Source organism: Mustela erminea, chromosome 11 (genome assembly GCF_009829155.1).
Source record: "Mustela erminea isolate mMusErm1 chromosome 11, mMusErm1.Pri, whole genome shotgun sequence".
In the NCBI taxonomy this organism is placed as follows: Eukaryota; Metazoa; Chordata; class Mammalia; order Carnivora; family Mustelidae; genus Mustela; species Mustela erminea.
This window is the reverse complement of record NC_045624.1, coordinates 54,094,573-54,113,939: the sequence shown is the minus strand read 5'-3', so window position 1 is coordinate 54,113,939 and position 19,367 is coordinate 54,094,573. Positions and strand designations below refer to the sequence as shown.

General features: G+C 36.2%; 1 protein-coding gene across 1 annotated transcript in view; it reads left to right on the top strand.

Annotated features, from left to right (window-relative positions):
• The window catches only part of ABCB5 (ATP binding cassette subfamily B member 5), a 135,628-nt gene that overhangs the window by 77,608 nt on the left and 38,653 nt on the right, over positions 1–19,367 (top strand). Inside the window, exons 16-20 of the mRNA XM_032304029.1 lie at positions 1,159–1,320; positions 6,630–6,764; positions 10,989–11,132; positions 12,060–12,164; positions 12,560–12,637. Coding sequence (XP_032159920.1) covers positions 1,159–1,320; positions 6,630–6,764; positions 10,989–11,132; positions 12,060–12,164; positions 12,560–12,637 — 624 coding nt within the window. The remainder of the gene's footprint in view (positions 1–1,158; positions 1,321–6,629; positions 6,765–10,988; positions 11,133–12,059; positions 12,165–12,559; positions 12,638–19,367) is intronic.

Below are 19,367 nucleotides of genomic sequence, written 5' to 3'. Positions count from 1 at the left end.
AAAAAACTGGGCCGTTCTTCTCCTTAGTATGTAACTTGTAGAATTCTCTGCATATATTTTCATCCAATAAACGTGTATAGGAATCTATTCATAACAGAAAAAAACCTGGAACTTCCCAAATGCCAATCAGCAATAGTATGGATAAATTGTGGTATATACAAATGGAATTTTGCTCAGTAATATGAATGAATGATCTGCAACTAAATACAACAAAATGGATGAATATCAAAAAAACATAATGTTGAACAAAAATTCACAGATACAGAGGGGCATATACTGCATGGTCCCACTTACATAAAATACAACAGAAAATCAAAACTAATCTATACTGTTTAAAGTTAGGATAGTGATTACCTATCACTAGTGGTGTGGATAAACAGTGACAGTGATTGAACAGAGCCTAAAGAGAGTTTCAGAGTACTGGTAATGACCTTTTTAAAAAATGGATGTTATGCATCTGGATGTATTTTTTTGTCAAATGCACTGATCTATGCATTTACAAGTACTTTTCCATATCTGTAAGAAACTTGTGAAAAAGTTAAAAATATGTATTATCTTAAATTCATACCCAACTAGTTAAGTAATAGCCCCATTTTAGAGATGAAGAAAATAGTGAGTTTAAGTCACTTTTAGTTACTAATAGCCAGGCAATTATTACATAGCTCAGATTAAATGATCTTTAGTTTCCTGTCTAGTTCAAGATACTGTAATTTTACAAGTCCACCAAATTAGAATCTAATTAACTTTCAGATTTTCTTTTTATTCTCATTTTCATTCACCTTCCTAATCTATTAAAGTCCAAATTTCAATATGCACAGATAAGTTTCCTTGATATTGAAAATAATACTACAGGGGCACCTGGGTGGCTTAGCTGGTTGAGCATCTGATGTTGATGTTGGCTCAAGTCATGATCTCAGGGTTGTGAAATCAAGCCTCATGTTAGGCTCTGCACTCTGTGGGGAGTCTACTTGAGATTTTCTCTCTCCTTCTTCCTCTGCCCCTCCCTCTTACTTGTGTGTGCACCCTTTCTCTCTCTCTCTCTCTCTCAAATAAATAAATCTTTAAAAAAAATATACTACAATAGGCTTTCTTGAATATTGCAGAATTTGTAATTTATATTAATTTCTTATTTATTTTTTTATACTTACTTTTTTGTAGGCAAGCAAACGTCGGACTACAATTGTCATAGCACACCGACTTTCCACTATTCGAAATGCAGATCTCATTGTGACTCTGAAAGATGGGATGGTGGTGGAAAAAGGAACACATGCTGAACTAATAGCAAACCAAGGTCTATATTATTCACTTGCAATGTCACAGGTATGTTTATGTTATATAATGCTATGTTAGCAGGGGTTTTTTTTTTAACTTTTCAGAGATCATACCACAGAACTACTGAATCATCATCTCGGTTTTCAGAAAGCAACCAAGGAATTCCTCAATGAAGAAATTCACTGTGATTAATATCTTCAGCATTGTGCTAGATAATATGAAAATTAAAGAATTAATGGGTACATAGCACCTAATAATTGCTGGGCGCACTGCAAATAGGCTTCAAAGCTTGTACATGGCAGATCCAGAACAGTCTAACTCTATATACTGTCATCTTCTCATTAGAACACAAATTTAACACACAATCTCTGAAAACTTAGTTGCAGAGGCAAAATGCAGAATCCTGCATATGGATGTTACAAAATGTAGAAATAACCAAAACTGGTAGGGAGAAGGGAAGCTACATTACCCATGGAAGGTTTCATGAAGAAGCCTTGAAGGCTAGAGGTGGGAGTTAGAAGAGAAAGAGAAGTCTTTCTGGGTGGAGAAGCACCACAGATGTAAGAAGGAACTTAGTGTGCAACAAACAGAAAAACCAGCCTTCCTCCCACAAGTAAAAATGAATGTTGGGAACATAATCAAAAACAGTTGTATTAGAAAGGCAAATCAAAAAAAAAAAAAAAAAAGAAAGGCAAATCATGGAAATTCTTTTTTTTTTTTTTTAAGATTTTATTTATTTATTTGACAGAGATCACAAGTAGGCAGAGAGAAAGGAAGGGAAGCTGGCTCCCTGCTGAGCAGAGAGCCCGATGCAGGGCTTGATTCCAGGACCCTGGGATCATGATCTGAGCCAGAGGCATAAGATTTAATCCACTGAGCCACCCAGGCACCCCCAAATCATGGAGATTCTTAGAAACCAGGCAGAAGAGTTATTTTTTTTTTTTTTACTCTGACTTACTTTACTGTATCAGAATCACTTAACGCATTGCCTGCCACATAGTAGGCATTCAATAAATGTTTGCTGAATAAAAGGATATATATAAAAATGTATGTTATATAAACCACACCCTCTCAGATAGACTAGAAAGCTTATCAATCAAAAGATTTAGCCAATCAAAAGGAGGCATGATAATGCTGATAAAGCTGAAGGCACTCTGGCAAATTCTTTTTTTTCAGATCCACATTTCAGCATGCCGGGTGATCTCACATACTTTTTTCATTAGGACACATTAATATAAATTGTAGGAATTAGGCTGTAGCTAACTTCCTCTTTCTGGCCCAGGTCTTCTCTTGACCTGGAAGGCAGTCTTCTTTTCAAGGGGTCATGTATAGACAACAAATCTCACCACTTTGCAGTTTATTTTACTTCTTCAACTTTCTGATTACATTTTTTTTAAGGTTTTAATTATTTATTTGACAGACAGAGATCATAAGCAGGCAGAGAGGCAGGCAGAGAGAAAGGAGAAAGCAGGCTCCCCACAGAGCAGAGAGCCCGATGTGGGGCTCGATCCCAGGACCCAGGGATCATGACCCGAGCCAAAGGCAGAGGTTTTAACCCACTGAGCCACCCAGGCGCCCCCTGATTACATTTTTATGTTAATATTATTATTCCATATATAAAAGACCTATATAACTCAACATGAGAAAAAAAACAAATCCAATTTCAAAATGGCAGAAAATATAAGTAGACATTTATCCAAAGAAGACATTCAGATGCCCAACATGAAAAGCTGCTCAATATTACTCATCATCAGGAAAATACAAATCAAAAATATGATAAGATATCACCTCACAAAGGGGCGCCTGGGTGGCTCAGTTGGTTGAGCGACTGCCTTCGGCTCAGGTCATGATCCCGGAGTCCCGGGATCGAGTCCCGCATCGGGCTCCCAGCTCCACGGGGAGTCTGCTTCTCCCTCTGACCTTCTCCCCTCTCATGCTCTCTCTCTCTCTCTCTCACTCTCTCTCTCAAATAAATAAATAAATAATCTTTAAAAAAAAGATTATAAAAAAGATATCACCTCACATGTGTCAGAATGGCTAAAATAAAAATCACAAGAAACAAATGTTGGTGAAAATGTGGAGAAAAAGGAAACTTCATGCACTATTGATAAGAATGCAAACTGGTGGAGCCACTGTGGAAAACTGTATGGCAGGTCCTCAGAAAGTTAAAAATAGAATTACCCTCTGACCCAGTAATTGCACTACTTAATATTTAGCAAAAAAACAAAACAAAACAAAAAAAAAAAACACAAATTCAAAGGAAAACATGCACCCCTGTGTTTATTGCAGCTTTATTACAATAGCCAAATTATGGAAGCAAACCCAGTGTCCATTGATTGATAAATGGATAAAGAAAATGTGGGGTTGTGTGTGTGTGTGTGTGTGTGTGTGTGTGTGTGTGGTGGAATATTATTCAGCCATAAAAAATAATGAAATCTTGCCGTTGGCAACAACATGGATGGAAATAGAGAGAATAATGCTCAGTGAAATAGGTCAGTCAGAGAAAATCAAATACCATTTCACTTATATGTGGAATTTAAGAAACAAAACAAATAAGCAAAGGGAAAAAGAGAGAAAGAGAAGCCAAGAAAGAGAGTCTTCAACTATAGAGAACAAATTAATGGTTACCAAAGGGGAGGTGGGTGGGGGAGGAGGGGAGGGTAAATTAAATAGGTGATGGGGATTAAAGAACACACTTATCATGACCAACACTGAGTAATGTATAGAATTGTTGACTCACAATAGTGTACATGTAAAACTAATATAAAGCTGTATGTTAACTATACTGGAATTAAAATTTAAAACTTAATAATTTTTACAAATTAGAAAATTTAGAAAGTTATGATCCTCCCTCTCATCATCAAACTCAAAACTTCACATTTAAAACCTTAGCTTTCTCCACAATGCTAGAATAAGTTATTTTTAAACATCTGCTATAAAGCAGGAATAGTCTTTAAAAAGTTTGAAAATATAATCTTATATTGATTCAAAAACTGCCAGTTCTAATTTTATTTCACATTAGGCCATATTTTACTTTAAAAATTAAAGTTAGCTGTTATATGCCAGTTGAATTTGCATGATTTTCTTTCCAGAGTAGACTTAATAAGTTATGAAATTATGAAGTTCAATATTTTCAAACTAAAAAGTATAATAATAGAAGAAAATAGCTATGGTTAAATTAACCCTATTTTGAAATTTTTTTAAAAAACCAGTACACTCAGATCTTTCTTTGAAGTAACATGTCTTGATTTTTCATTATAACTAAACAAAAACTCCATTATTAGGTCTTAGATTAAAGAGTTTCACAGTGTAAGGAAAATAAAAATGGAGTGTTTGTGATATAAATGTATAAATACTTAAAATGCCTTATTCTAAATGGATTAGTAGTCTCTCATTACCTAAAATAATGTTCATTCTGATAAAACAATACCATTTTAATATTCAATGAACAACTACAATATTCTGGGTACTGCGTAGTAAATATAACATCCATGATATCTCCATAGACAGGAACTCATTTCTGAAACCCTAGAAGTGCGTATTTACCGCTGTGCCTATAGTGTCCAAATGAATCAGTTTATTAGAATCCATGTGTACCTAAGTACTAAGAAGTTAATATTGCTAAGGGAATCAATTCCAGGAAACAGAATAGTAGTGGTTAGGATTATGGGCTCTGGAGACATTATAAATTTGAAAATCATGACTCTGCCACTTAACAGTTTTAGGACATTAGGTGAGTTATTTAAATTCTCTGTGCCTCAGTTTGCTAATCTTTAACATGGGGAAAATAATAGTAAGTTATTTATGAATTACAGTGAATATTAAATGAGTCATTCATGTAAAGTGCTTAGAATCTATGTTGGCATACTAAATTTTATTATATTACTAATACTAATATTATTCAGTCAAACTTTTTATGAAAGTTGAAATCATGAAGATTAATGCTATAATTATTTACCTTGAACATACATGATAATTTCCAGACCTACTCCTTTAGTCATACATGATTATTTTCAGACCTATTCCTTTAGTGACTTTTCACATGAAAATTAAATAAAAACAAAGTAGAGATAGATACATACCAAAACTTCTTGTCATCATTATTTTGTCTAGCAGCCTTCGCAGGAAAAGAACTTGTCTTTGACCTGTTAAAGAAACTTCTTAGAAAAATTTATTATGAGAAGAGGTCAAATTTTTATTTTAAACTTGCCACAAAGGAAATAGCTCTTGAAAAAAAACCAAATAAAGGATTTCTTGGTAGTGAAATTTATAGAAAAAAAGAGAAAGTGATAGCATAGAAGAATGTCTGATTAAAGATGTTAGGATACTATAAGGCTGGTTAAAATTTACTGTACTTTGAAATGCCTGATTAACAGTTGTTAAGCTTGTCAAAGAGTCACAGTCACTGAAAAGACTTCCATGTACATATTCTCATTTGCATCTAAATCCACCTAAGGCTTTTTGTCTCCGCTCCCCACCCCGGTCTGGGACACCATCATCCAAACCGATCTGCTCATTTCTGTCTTGTCTCCCATCCTGTCTCTTCATGGAGAAGCCACAGATTTACTTACACCACATTCAGAGGAGCAGGAAATGTGTAATTTCTTTATTTCACTAAATTTGGTCTCATTTCTCTAAATAGCAAGAAAAGCAAAAACTAGACTTAGAGCAATCTGATTTAGAACTTCAACTTATCAAAAAAAAAAAAAAAAAAAAGAACTTATCCTATCCAGTGATTTAAACAGTTGTTTTTTGTTGTAGGTGGGTTTTGTTTCGTTTTCTTTTTAAGTTAACTTGATGTCTCTGGGAATTTTTATTCTCTAGGAACTGGTCCTACTGATTTTGCTTTCTGAACAGTTTGGAATGGGCAGGAGTTGCTGGCCTGGAAAGTGTTCCTGCCTCCTGAGATCTCTCTCAGGCCCAGGGCTAGCATCACATTTAAGTGCCTAGCAATATGTTATAGATTTACAAGTTCTACAAAAGGGTAGGAAAGGTAGCTACTCTGCTGTAGGTAGCAGCAGAGTCAGAAAGAGCATTTGAGTCATCTCCCTCATGAAGATCTTTTTACTAAAATCTGTCCCTACTAATGGAATAATTGTTTTGAACTAAGGCATTGTTTTTTCCAGTTAAAGTACAGGTCTTTGGAAAAGAAGCCACAATAAGCTCTTGTCATTCATTAATATTTTAGTAAAAGTTGGACTTACTAGCTCTCTACCAAGCCTGAAAACTTCAGTGAGAGCTGCACAAGAATATATCACTTTCAGTATCAAAGGCAATACAGTTTTAGAGGGGTGCTTAAGAAAAGTCCTGAATTTTGAAAACATTGTTCTAATAGTAACATATATTCTTCATTTAAGGATATTAAAAAAGCTGATGAACAGATGGAATCAATGTCTACTGAAATAAGTATCAACTCCGTTCCTCTGTGCTCTGTGAAGAGCAGCAAGTCAGACCTTCCTAACAGGTCTGAGGAATCCATCCAGTATAAAGAGGTAATGGGTAATTGTTTAAGTTTTATTCACATGTTCTCCAATTAATTTTTATTTAATTCTTGTAATATTTAGAATTTATGATAAAATGTTACTGTAACACTAAGTGTACAAAACATAAGTCTTTCCCAGATTTCACTATAATATCACTGTGATGCTTTAAGAAAGTGGCCCTCAAACAAGACCATATATGTCACAGGCCATTTTGGGGTCAAGAAAACTCTTAAGAATGGGCTTGTTCTTCTTTTTCTAGTTCCTTTAGGTGTAACAGGAATTGGCTAGTGAAAATTCAGAGAACTTTAAGGAATGCAGAGGTAGGAGATAAAAGTAGCAACCACTACTGAGGTTAAAATAGAGATCCAAGGAAGAGTCTCATTTTTTCCCCCTGTCAAGGCTGAGATTCATGCCTTGGTTCAGATGACACAGCTTTGGTTCAGTGGATAGCAGAGAAGTTGCTAAGGTACCTCACTGGTGGAGTTTGCTGGAAATCTGTCCTGTTGCATACCAGAACCTACTGGGTAACAAGAGAAGCTACAGGGTACTGTTGGAAGCAGGAGCTGGAGAGGTTGCCCTCTGCAGGAGTCAAGTACAGTTCCATGTGTAAGCAGGTGCAAGCATTAGTCACTTGGCAAAAACACAGACCAGTGCTGCCTGGGTCCCCTGGTTACACCTCTCCTGGCCAAGCCAAGAGCTGGAGAAAGCATCTGCTGGCCAAACATAGGAGAAAACTGTGCTCAGCAGGCACCTACTCTGACAAAACTCTGCAAGCAGAGCAGCAGAGAGAAAAGCTTATCCTGGAGGAGCCTTCTCAGAAAGCCACCAGAAAGAGAAGAAAAATTCCCTCCTTGTGCAACATTTTTCCAGTACCCTTAACATACAAGGCTTGACATCTTACTAACTGGTAAAGGAAAAATGTTTATAAGGCAAAAGGGTGGATTTAGACCCAAGAGGAAATAAATCAGTAACCACAACAGAGATGGTATTATTTTAAATAAGGGGAATAGCTAATATAATGGCCTGGAGTTGGGGGTCACATTGATTAAGAAGAAAGGGATGAGCAGAGAGCTGTGTGAGATATTCAGGGACCACATTTGTAGCACCTTGTAGACCATAATGTGTGTGTGTATAGATATATATATAGCAGTGATAAATGGAAATATTTTATTTTAAGGTTCCTAACTGATATGCAATATTACAGCTAATATCATTCTCAATGGTGAGAGACTAAGATCAAGAGCAAGGCAAGGATGTACACTTCCACCACTTCTAGTCGACATTGTGCCAAGTTCCAGCCTGTGCAATAAGGCCAGAAAAATAAAAGGCATCTGTATATGAAAGAAAGATATAAAACAGTCTTTATTCAGAAATAACAACTATTTATGTAACTGAGCTTAGCAAGGTTGCAGAATATATGATCAATATGCAAAAATCAAAAATAGGAATTGAAATTTTAAAAATAACATCATATACAGTAGTATCATAAAATATGAAATACTTGGTGATAAATTTGATTTAAAAAATTACAAGATCCACACACTGAAATATATACACACTAAGAAAAGGAAAGGAAATATATACACACTAAGAAAAGGAAAGGAGACCTAAATAGAGGAATATACCATGTACGTGAATAAGAAGTTTCAGTTCTACAGGTTCAAGGCAATACCAAACAATATTTCAGCAGGCTTTTGTGTAAAATTTGACAAACTAATTCTAAATGGAAATTCAAAAGGATAAAATAAAACAACTTTGAAAAAGAACAAAGTTGGAGGATTTGTACTATCTGAGGATTTATACTACCTAATTTCAATTCCTTATACAGCTATAGTAATCAAAATAATGTGCTATTAGCACAAAAATAAACAACTTGATCAATAGAACAGAATAGAGTTAAGAATAGACCCACACATAAGTGGTTAATTGTAGTTAGACAAAAGTCCAAAGGCAATTCAATAGTGAATGTATAGTCTTTTCAAGAAATGATGCTATCGGGGCACCTGGGTGGCTCAGTGGGTTAAAGCCTCTGCCTTCGGCTCAGGTCATGATCCCAGAGTCCTGGGATCGAGCCCCACATCGGTCTCTCTGCTCAGCAGGGAGCCTGCTTCCTCCTCTCTCTCTGCCTGCTTCTCTGCCTGCTTGTGATCTTTGTCTGTCAAATAAATAAATAAAATCTTTAAAAAAAAAAAAAAAAGAAATGATGCTATACCTCTATATAACTATATGCAAAATAGTCATCCTCAATCCATACCTCAGATCACAGATAAAAACTAACTCAAAATGGATTACAGACCTTACTGTAAAACCTAAAGTTAGAAAACTTTCATAAGAAAATCCAGTTGAAAATCTCTGTGACTTTGAATTTAGCAAAGATTTCCTAGATACAACACCAAAAGCACAATTCTTTAAAGAGAAAGACGTGATAGATTAGACTTCACCAAAATCAAGACCTTTGCTATTTGTTTTGTTTTGAAGACTTTATTTATTTATTTGACAGAGATCACGAGTAAGCAGAGAAGCAGGCAGAGAGAGAGGGGCAAGCAGGCCCCCTGACGAGCAGAAAGCCCGATGTGGGGCTCGATCCCAAGACTCTGAGATCATGACCTGAGCCAAAGACAGAGGCTTAACCCACTGAGCCACCCAGGTGCCCCAAGACATTTGCTATTTGTAAAACACTCTTAAGAGATGAAAAGATAGGTCAAAATCTGGGAGAAAATATTTGTAAGACACATACCTGATAAAGAACTGTGTCCGAAATATAAAAAGAACTCCAAAAGCACAAAAAGAATACCAGCAATCCTTGGGGTACCTGGGTGGCTCAGTGGGTTAAGCCTCTGTCTTTGGCTCAGGTCATGATCTCAGAGTCTTGGGATCGAGCCCCACATCGGGCTTTCTGCTCGTCAGGGGGCCTGCTTCCCCCTCTCTCTCTGCCTGCTTCTCTGCTTACTCGTGATCTCTCTCTCTTTGTCAAATAAATAAATAAAATCTTAAAAAAAAAAAAAAAAGAATACTAGCAATCCAAATGAAAAATGGGCAAAAAATTTGAATATACATTTTGCCAAAGAAGATGCACATATAGGAAACAAGCATACAAAAAGTGCCAAATGTCGTTATTCATTAGAGAAGTGCAAATTAAACTTGTAATTGAGATTTCATGACACACCTATTAGAATGGTGAAATCTAAAAAGACTGACAGTAGCAAGTGTTGGCAATGATGTGAAGCTACCACTGTTCCACATTTTGCTGAGGGTAATATGAAATGCTAAACACTTTGGAAAACACTTTGGCAATTTCTTAAAATTCAAGAACACAAACACTTACTACCTGATCCAGCTATTCTATCTCTGGGTATTTTACCTGAGAGAAATGAAAGCATATGTGCACACAAAGTCTTAAATATGAATATTCATAGCAGTTTTATTTGTAATAGCCCAAAATCCAAATACATGTCAACAGGTAAATGGATATATAAATTTTGGCATAGCCATACAATGGAATACTGCTCAGCAATAAAAATGAATGAAGTGTTAATTTATACAATATTATGAATAAATCTCAAAGTAATTATGTTGAGCAAAAGAAGCCAGATGAAAAAGAATACATACAGCATGATTTCATTTAAATAAAATTTTAGAAAATCCAAAATAATCTGTAGTAACAGAAAGCATGTCAGTGATTGTAGGGGAAGAGGATTGGAAGCTGAGAGGTGTGGGAGAGGGGGATTACAAAAGGCAGTAGAAAACTTCTGGAAATAATGCATATGTTAATTATCTTAACTGTGATAATGGTTTCATGGGTGGATAGTTACATCTAAACTTACCAAGTTGTACATTTTAAATATATACAGTCTATTGTATGAAAACTATAGTAACTCATTATAGCTCTAAAATACATGGCATTCAAAATTCTGTAGGAGGGGTGCCTGGGTGGCTCAGTGGGTTAAGGCCTCTGCCGTTGACTCAGGTCATGATCTCAGGGTCCTAGGATCAAGCCCTGCATTGGGCTCTCTGCCACTGGGGAGCCTGCTTGCCCCTCTCTCTCTGCCTGCCTCTCTGCCTACTTGTGATCTCTCTGTCAAATAAAAAAGTGAAATCTTTTAAAAATATATTTTTACTCTGCCATTTTTATATTTTATATTTTACATTATAAATCTGTTTAAAATTGGTTAATCTCTCTAAGTTTCATTATGCTCTCAAACTGGAGTTCTAACCAAAGTGTTTTATTCATAGACGAGTCTTCCTGAAGTTTCTCTATTCAGAATTTTTAAATTAATCAAGTCTGAATGGCTTTCTGTGGTTCTGGGGACCTTGGCTGCTGTTCTAAATGGAGCTGTTCATCCAGTATTTTCCATCATCTTTGCAAAAATTGTAACTGTAAGTAAAGCTAATTTGCTAATATTTTTAACAATTTTAAACAAAACAGCGTAAGAGAACAGAACCGTTGTACTTTGACCTAGTAATGGGGAAACTGGGATTTGCAGTGTGTCACCCATAGTGTAGGATCCACAATAGGAAGGTTAACTAATGTTCTCAGGGGATAAGCCAGCCTCTATTGTGAAGTCTTGACTGGGCAATCAGTAAAGAAATTACTTTGTTTTCTAATTTTGACTCCAGTGCCGTATCAGCATTCCAAAGCACTGAAGCAATAAAATAGACAAATACAACTACTCTTCTTTCAACTAGTCCGAACAATGGCCATTTTTTATTACTAGCCAACTCAAAGAAAGGAAATAACAAGAGCTTAGGATTGTGCCAAGGGACTCAGGAGAGTTGGTGGATTCAAGAACACAGTCATGTTAAGTCTTCAGTCTCCCAGATTTGCACAGCTACGCTTTGTCAACATAGATGCCAGTATATGTAAAATTACTGATTTTTGGAACAATTTCTAGGGACATATATAAAGGTCTCACATTGTAGGTAGTACCTTAAATAGAAGAATATTAAGAAACCTAAATTATTAGCCATTATTAGAAATAGTAATTCAAACAAACTGGTGGTTTCTTTGAAAATATATTGTGATAATAATAGCAGAAGACTCATTGCCTGATCTCATATTTACATAGCTTAAGTGAGAAATTTGACAGCAAATCATTTTTTATCATATGTAATGAATGTAGTGGATAGAATAATAGTATACTTCTTTTAATTATACATTCTTTTCATTATACATTCCAAAAATGTATATATAATCTTATTCTTATGTTGAAATCCATTCAAAAATTCCTGATAGATATTTCAGTTTTTTTCTCTTTCTTTTATATTTTCTTCCAATCACCTGATAAAAAATCTATTCCATTTCAGATATTTGAAAATGATGATAAAACCTCATTAAAACATGATGCTGAGATGTATTCCATGATATTTGTGATTTTGGGTGTTATTTGCTTTGTCGGTTATTTCATTCAGGTAAGTTTTTAATGAATTAAACAAGCTTGAACATGATTATTTTTTTTTAAGATTTTTTATTTATTTTATTTGACAGACAGAAATCAAAAGTAGGCAGAGAGGCAGGCAGAGAGAAGGAGAGGAGGAAGCAGGCTCCCTGCTGAGCAGAGAGCCCGATGCGGGGCTCGATCCCAGGACTCTGGGATCATGACCTGAGCCGAAGGCAGAGGCTTTAACCCACTGAGCCACCCAGGCACCCCAAACATGGTTATTTTTTATGTCATCCTCTCTGAGTTAAAAATAATAACAATAACAGCAATATAAATAAAATATAAATAAGTAATGTAGTGACTAAATGTTACAAAGAAATAGAGAAGAGAATTAAGAATAAATATAAATTTGATTTTGTTTTTCAGGGGTTATTTTATGGCAGAGCAGGGGAAATTTTAACCATGAGATTAAGACATTTGGCATTTAAAGCCATGTTATATCAGGTCAGTGTTTATTTGATTTTTTCCTTATTTTATTTAAAATGTATTTTTCAGTATTCCAGCTTATAGTTTTTCAAGTCAATTTCTTGACATAATCTTTTCTTTGACCCCTAAGAGCGTGCCTCTTGTGTTCTAAACAGCATCTAACATCAAGTTCTTACTATATATATACATATTTAAAGATTTTTATTTATTTATTTGTCAGAGAGCAAGCGAGCACAAGCACACAAGCAGGCAGAGGCAGAGAGAGAAGCAGGCTGCCAAGCAGAGAGCCCGATGAGGGACTCGGTCCCAGGACACAGGGATCATGACCTGAGCCAAAGGCAGTGGCTTAACTGACTGAGCCACCCAGGCGTCCCTACAGTATATTTTTCTAATAGAAGCAACTTCAGGGGTGCCTGGGTGGCTGAGTGGGTTGGGCCTCTGCCTTTGGCTCAGATCATGGTCTCAGAGTCCTGGGATCCAGCCCCTCATCAGGCTCTCTGCTCAGTGGGAAACCTGCTTCTTCCTCTCCCACTCCCCCTGCTTCTGTTCCCTCTCTCTCTATGTCTCTCTCTATCAAATAAATATATAAAATCTTATTTAAAAAAAGTAAAAAGAAAATATAACATAATAGAAAACAGTACTTAGAGTCCATTCCTTTTTCCTTATATTTATCTTGACAAATCTTTTTATTTAAGATTTTATCTTTTTATTCGACAGAAATCACAAGTAGGCAGAGAGGCAGGCAGAGAGAGGAGGAAGCAGGCCCCCTGCTGAGCAGAGAGCCCAATGCGGGGCTCTATCCCAGGACCTTGAGATCATGACCTGAGCCAAAGGCAGAGGCTTAACCCACTGAGCCACTCGGACACCCTGACAAATCATTTTTTGTTGTTATTGTTTTTAATGTAGTGGGTTTTTTTGATGTGGTGTTCTAGGATCAGATTGAAAGACCAAATAAAAACTGAGAAGAAGAATTAAGAGCTACAGTATCTCAGGGAACATATTTTAAAAGGATGAGATAATTCCTCTAGTGCTCATCCATGTGCATACCTTAAGTTTTTTCACCCCATGCTTCTGAAAGCAGCCAATAATGTCCCTGTCCTCATCAGAAAAGTCCTGAATTCAGGTAGCAGGCACTGGCAGGTTCGCCTGCCACACACAGATGATCAATCACACCTGTGAAATAACTAAAACTAGGTAGATCAAGTAATAATCTTGAGAAGTGAATCTTTTGTTTTTAATAGTTTCTGAATGGGTAAATTTTATTTTTTAATTAACATATAATGTATTATTTGTTTCAGGAGTACAGTTCTGTGATTCATCAGGCTTACACAATTCATAGCACTCACTATAGCACATGCCCTCCCCAGTGACTATCACCCAGCCACTCCATCCCTCCTACCTGCCTCCCCTCCACCAACCCTCAGTTTGTTTCCTTCTATGGTTTGTCTCCCTTTGAGAAGTAAATCTTGAGGGCAAATGGCAAGAATGTCTCAGATCAGCACTTCTAAAATTTTTTCAAGGGGGTGAGGTGTATTGGGTTCCCTGAAAACCAGTTTTCATTTGGAACTTCACCACACTTGATGTCACCAGAGCTCCTTGTGCAGGAGCAAATAGCTTCCTGCCTAGGTCATTTCTTGTCAGAAAATAGAATTACTCTCACTCCAGCTGAGTCGTCAAAACCAGTTTTTACATCTTATGATGTTTAGCAGTAATGTTCAGAGGGCTGCTGTGTAACAAAATTCCTAGGACTTTTTGCTCTCAGGGAACTTTAGTAAAGCAAGTGCTAGGTTTCTCATAGCAACTTGATGCATTCTCTGCTCAAAGGCCTGTCAGAGATAATTGGAGACTCTCCTTAATCGAGAAAAACAAAAATATACTCGAGGGATCATAAAACCATTTAATGGCTGTATGACTCACTCAAGTTAAACTTATACTTTAATTTTGGTTTTTTTTTTAGAATACTTTATGTTCTTTCCTCAAATCTTTGATGAAATTAGGGTAGGATTATAATTAATACTGTATTTTACACTTACTGACAATTTCTGCTCATTTTTGTTTTTCTGTATGAATTTATGTTTTTCTACATTCAAGGAAATTTATTTTTTTCAATTTCCAGGGACTTTTGACAGTGTATCTTGAATGTTTGAATGTTTTGCACAGAAGAATATATATAACTTTTCCAAACATGCTTTGAACTTTGTCTCTAAAGGTTCACAGTGTGCTTTTGGTGGAGTCCCAAGTCCAGGAGTCAGTTTAACCAGTCATTACTGTGAATCCAATATCCTAGGGTTAATACTAGACATTAATGCTCTGCCTACCATTAGGCACATGAATAGCTAGACAGTAACATTCTTGGATAAAGTAGCTTCTGCCCATAAGAATGCCCCAATTTGGGGCACCTGAGTGGCTCGGTGGGTTGGGCCTCTGCCTTTGACTTGGGTCACAATCTCAGCGTCCTGGGATGTAGCCCTCTCTGCTCAGCGGGGAGCCTGCTTCCCCCCCCTTCCCTTCTGCCTGTCTCTCTGCCTACTTGTGACCCCTCTCTGTCGAATAAATAAATTACAAAAAAATCTAAAAAAACAAAAAACAACAAAAAAGAATGCCCCAATTTATAAACCAAAAACTCTGATCCTTCAAAAAGCATACACATTGAAACACACACACACAGAGACTCTGTGCTATTTAGCATATGTTATTAAATTCCTATAAATTCAACTCAGTCCCTGTCATCTCATTGTTTGTTTTTTCTCTTCATGCTTTAGCATTCTTTTTGCTTATCTTTGCTTTTTCAAACTGGAGGAAAAGAGGAGTAGGGTATTTGGCCTTTTCTTTAAAAATACCTACCCAGTTTCAATTTTGTCTACAGTAAGGGACTCCTAATCCGTACTTATACCTAACTCTTATTACCTGGTTTTTGTCCTAAGACTTTTTAGGCTTAGAAAGCATGCTGAGACTTGCACTGTTTTTTTACAACTATTTTGAAACCTCATTTGAGGCAGAGGTATTTATGGAATCAGGTGTGGTCTTTTTGTAGGTATAAAATCTGTATTTTATTTGATTACTTGACATCCTTCCAGTTGAAAAGAATGTCCTAAGTGTTGCTGACTTCAGTGGTTGTAAATAATTCATTTCTTAAAGCTAAGTTTATACTTCTTAATGATAAATATTGACCTAAAGATTGGATTTCTGAACAGATAAGTATTTTTGCCTATTTCTCTTTAAATTAGATTGGCTAGGGCTTCTTTGCAGGGGGTCTCTAAATTAAGAGATGATAGAATTAATGGTGATCACTAAGGGGCTCTCAAAAAGCTACTTCCAAAAGGATTTGAGGTAACAAGTCCTGATGCAAGAGAAACAGGTAATGAGACTCAACTATAATGCTTCAGTTAAATGGGAGATAGAACATAATAGTGGATTAAAAACTCTAGCATCTGGTTGCCTAGGTTCAAATCCTGGACTCAGAACTTGCAAGCTATATGGACCTGGGTAAGTTATTTAATCCCTCTGTACCTTGGCATCCTCATTTATAAAATATGGATAGTTGGGTGCCTGGGTGGCTCAGCTGGTTAAGCGACTGCCTTTGGTTCAGGTCATGATCCTGGAGTCATAGGATCGAGTCCTACATCAGGCTTCTCCCGCTGACCTCTCTCTCTCAAATAAATAATAGAATCTGTTTTAAAAATATGGATAGTCGGGGCGCCTGGGTGGCTCAGTGGATTAAGCCGCTGCCTTCGGCTCAGGTCATGATCTCAGTGTCCTGGGATCGAGTCCCGCATCGGGCTCTTTGCTCAGCGGGAGCCTGTTTCTCTCTCTCTCTCTCTGCCTGACTCTCCGCCGACTTGTGATCTCTCTGTCAAATAAATAAATAAAATCTTTAAAAAAAAAAAATATGGATAGTCATATCTACCTCATACAGTTATGATTAATTGGGAAAATACATACCAAATATGTATGCATCACAACGTGTTATTGTTCTTTTTTTCTTTTTTGCTTCTAGTATAATTATTGACAGGGAAAAATGGATTTAATAGTATCAGAAGACTGATAATCTTACAGTCATTTTACCATCAGGAAAGGAAAAAAGAAGCTAATTTTTACTCAACACCAGCTATACTCCAGAAACCCTAAGTGTTTTAGCATACATTGTCTGTGCTGGAATACAGTCCCTAGAGTACACATTGCTGACTTGTTGGAAAGTAATTTTGGACCTCTTGCTGATTGAACATCAGATAATGACTAAGACTCATCACATATATATCCTATGCCTAGTGTATTATACAAGTTACTCTAGAATCAAGAATGTAATATTTCATAATAAATTACTCTTTCTAGATTTTTACTTTATATTGTTCCAAAATTTCTTTGTGTTCCATGCCATGTTGAAAAATAGAAATAATTGGAAAATATGAAGTTTATCTTAATTTTTTTGAGTATACAATAAAAAAAAAACAGGTAATGTCTTCCAGTTCCAGAATGCTATAGTTATTATCATTGCTGATGTGTATTCATAGTATTTTAGGCTCTTGAGTGGGGTTGTGTTTTCAAAATGGTGGTTAGTAGTGCAAATTGAAATCTCTATAGGATGCCCTTCGGGTATCTTGGATCTTCAACTCTTTGGACCACCTTCCCAATGCAGGAGCTTACAGAGTAGTGCTGTCATACTGGGGTCGTACCCACCCTTGCTCTTGCCATATTCCTCCATGGGAGAATTATTCTCACACAACTGTGTGATTAATGCAAACACAGCCCTCTCTCTGTTGTGCTTCTGTTTACTTAGTTGGCAGAAACACGTAACCTGAGTGTCAGGGCCCTGGCTGAGCTGTAAGCCAACAATTCTTTTGTTCTTCATTTACTAAAAATAAGTCATTTTCCAGAGACAGGCTCCACATGATTTTAATCCACAAGAGATATAAGGGGTTTGAGTGAGTGGGAGGAAACATTCAATAGCTAATAAAAGGAAATCAGAATTCCTGAGGCTAAGAAGTGCTGTCTCTATTTGCTATTGAAAATGAAATTGGCTACCACATTATGGTTTATTGCTTATATTTTTAAACTACCTCCTTCAGATCGCATGCTTCTTGGCCACAGGGGTTTTACATTGGTCTCTTTGCCTCTTTAGCCTCTCACAATGCCTAGTGCTTATAAGATCTAGGAAGTAATATGAAGTGTCAGAGGAAATCTTGCCTATGTGGGTCCTCAAGAGGAGATATATTTTATCTCCAGTTTAGACAGAAAGGTTTGGAAATATTTTTTTTAATTTCAAGTTTTTATTTAAATTTGTTAGTTAACATGTATGGTAAAATTGGTTTCCAGTGTAGAATTTATGATTCCTTACTTATAACTCCCAGTGCAGATGGAAAGTGCCCTCCCCAATACCCATCACCCATTTAGCCCATCCCCCAGCCTCCATCAACTCAGTTTGTTCTTTATATTTAAGAGTTTCTTATGGTTTGCTTCCTTCTCTTTTTTTCCCCTCCATGTTTATATGTTTTGTTTTTTAAATTTCACATATAAGTGTAATTATGTGGTATTTGTCTTTCTGTTAACTTCACTTAGCATAATACACCATAGCTCCATCCCCATCATTGCAAATGCCAAGATTTCATCTTTTTGATGGCTTAGTAACATTCCTGTGTGTGTGTGTGTGTGTGTGTGTGTGTGTGTGTGTGTGTATCTCCTTCCTCTGCATCCTCACCAATATCTGCTGTCTCCTGCGTTGTTAACTTTGGCCATTCCAACAGGTGTGAGGAGGCATCTCATCATTATTTTGATTTGTATTTCCCTGATGATGAGTGATGCTGAGCATCTTTTTGTGTGTTTGCTAGCCATCTGTATGTCTTCTTTGGAAAAAAATGTCTCTTTATGTCTTCTCCCCATTTCTTGACTGGATTATTTATTTTGGGGGTGTTGAGTTTGATCAATCCTTTATAGATTTTGGATATTAACCCTTTATCAGATTTGTTATTTGCAAATATCTTCTCTCATTCCATAAGTTGTCTTTTAGTTTTGTTTTTTCCTTCACTGTGCAGAAGCTTTTTATCTTGATGAAGTCCCAATCATTCATTTTTGCTTTTGTTTTCCTTGTCTCCAGAGATGTGTCTGGTAAGAAATTGCTATGGTCAGTGTCAAAGAGGTTGCTGCCTATATTCTTCTCTAAGATTTTGATGGTTTTGGTCTCACATTTAGGTCTTTCATCCATTTTGAATTTATTTTTGTGTATGCAGTAATAAAGTGTTCCAGTTTCATTCTTCTGCATGGCACTGTCCAGTTTTTCTAACACCATTTGTTGAAGAGATTTTTTTCCATTGGATATTCTTTTCTGCTTTGTCAAAGATTATTAGTTGACACAGTTGTGGGTCCATTTCTGGGCTTTTCTGTTCTGTCCCACTGATCTGTATGTCTGTTTCTGTGCCAGTACTATATTGTCTTGATGCCAGTACTATATTATCCCATAATATAGCTTGAAGTCCAGAATTGTGATGTCTCCAGCTTTGCTTTTATTTTTCAAGTTTGCCTTGGCTACTTGGAATCTTTTGTAGTTCCATACAGACTTTAGGATTGTTTGTTCCAGGTCTATGAATAATGCTGGGGATTGCATTAAATGTATAGCTTACTTTGGACAATATAGACATTTTAACAATATTTGGTTTTGTTTAGAAATATTTCTAAATTGTTTTGTGCATTAACTTTTTAAATAGTCTGCTCTTCACAGATTACTTATGGAGTAAAAATTACAAACTACAAATGG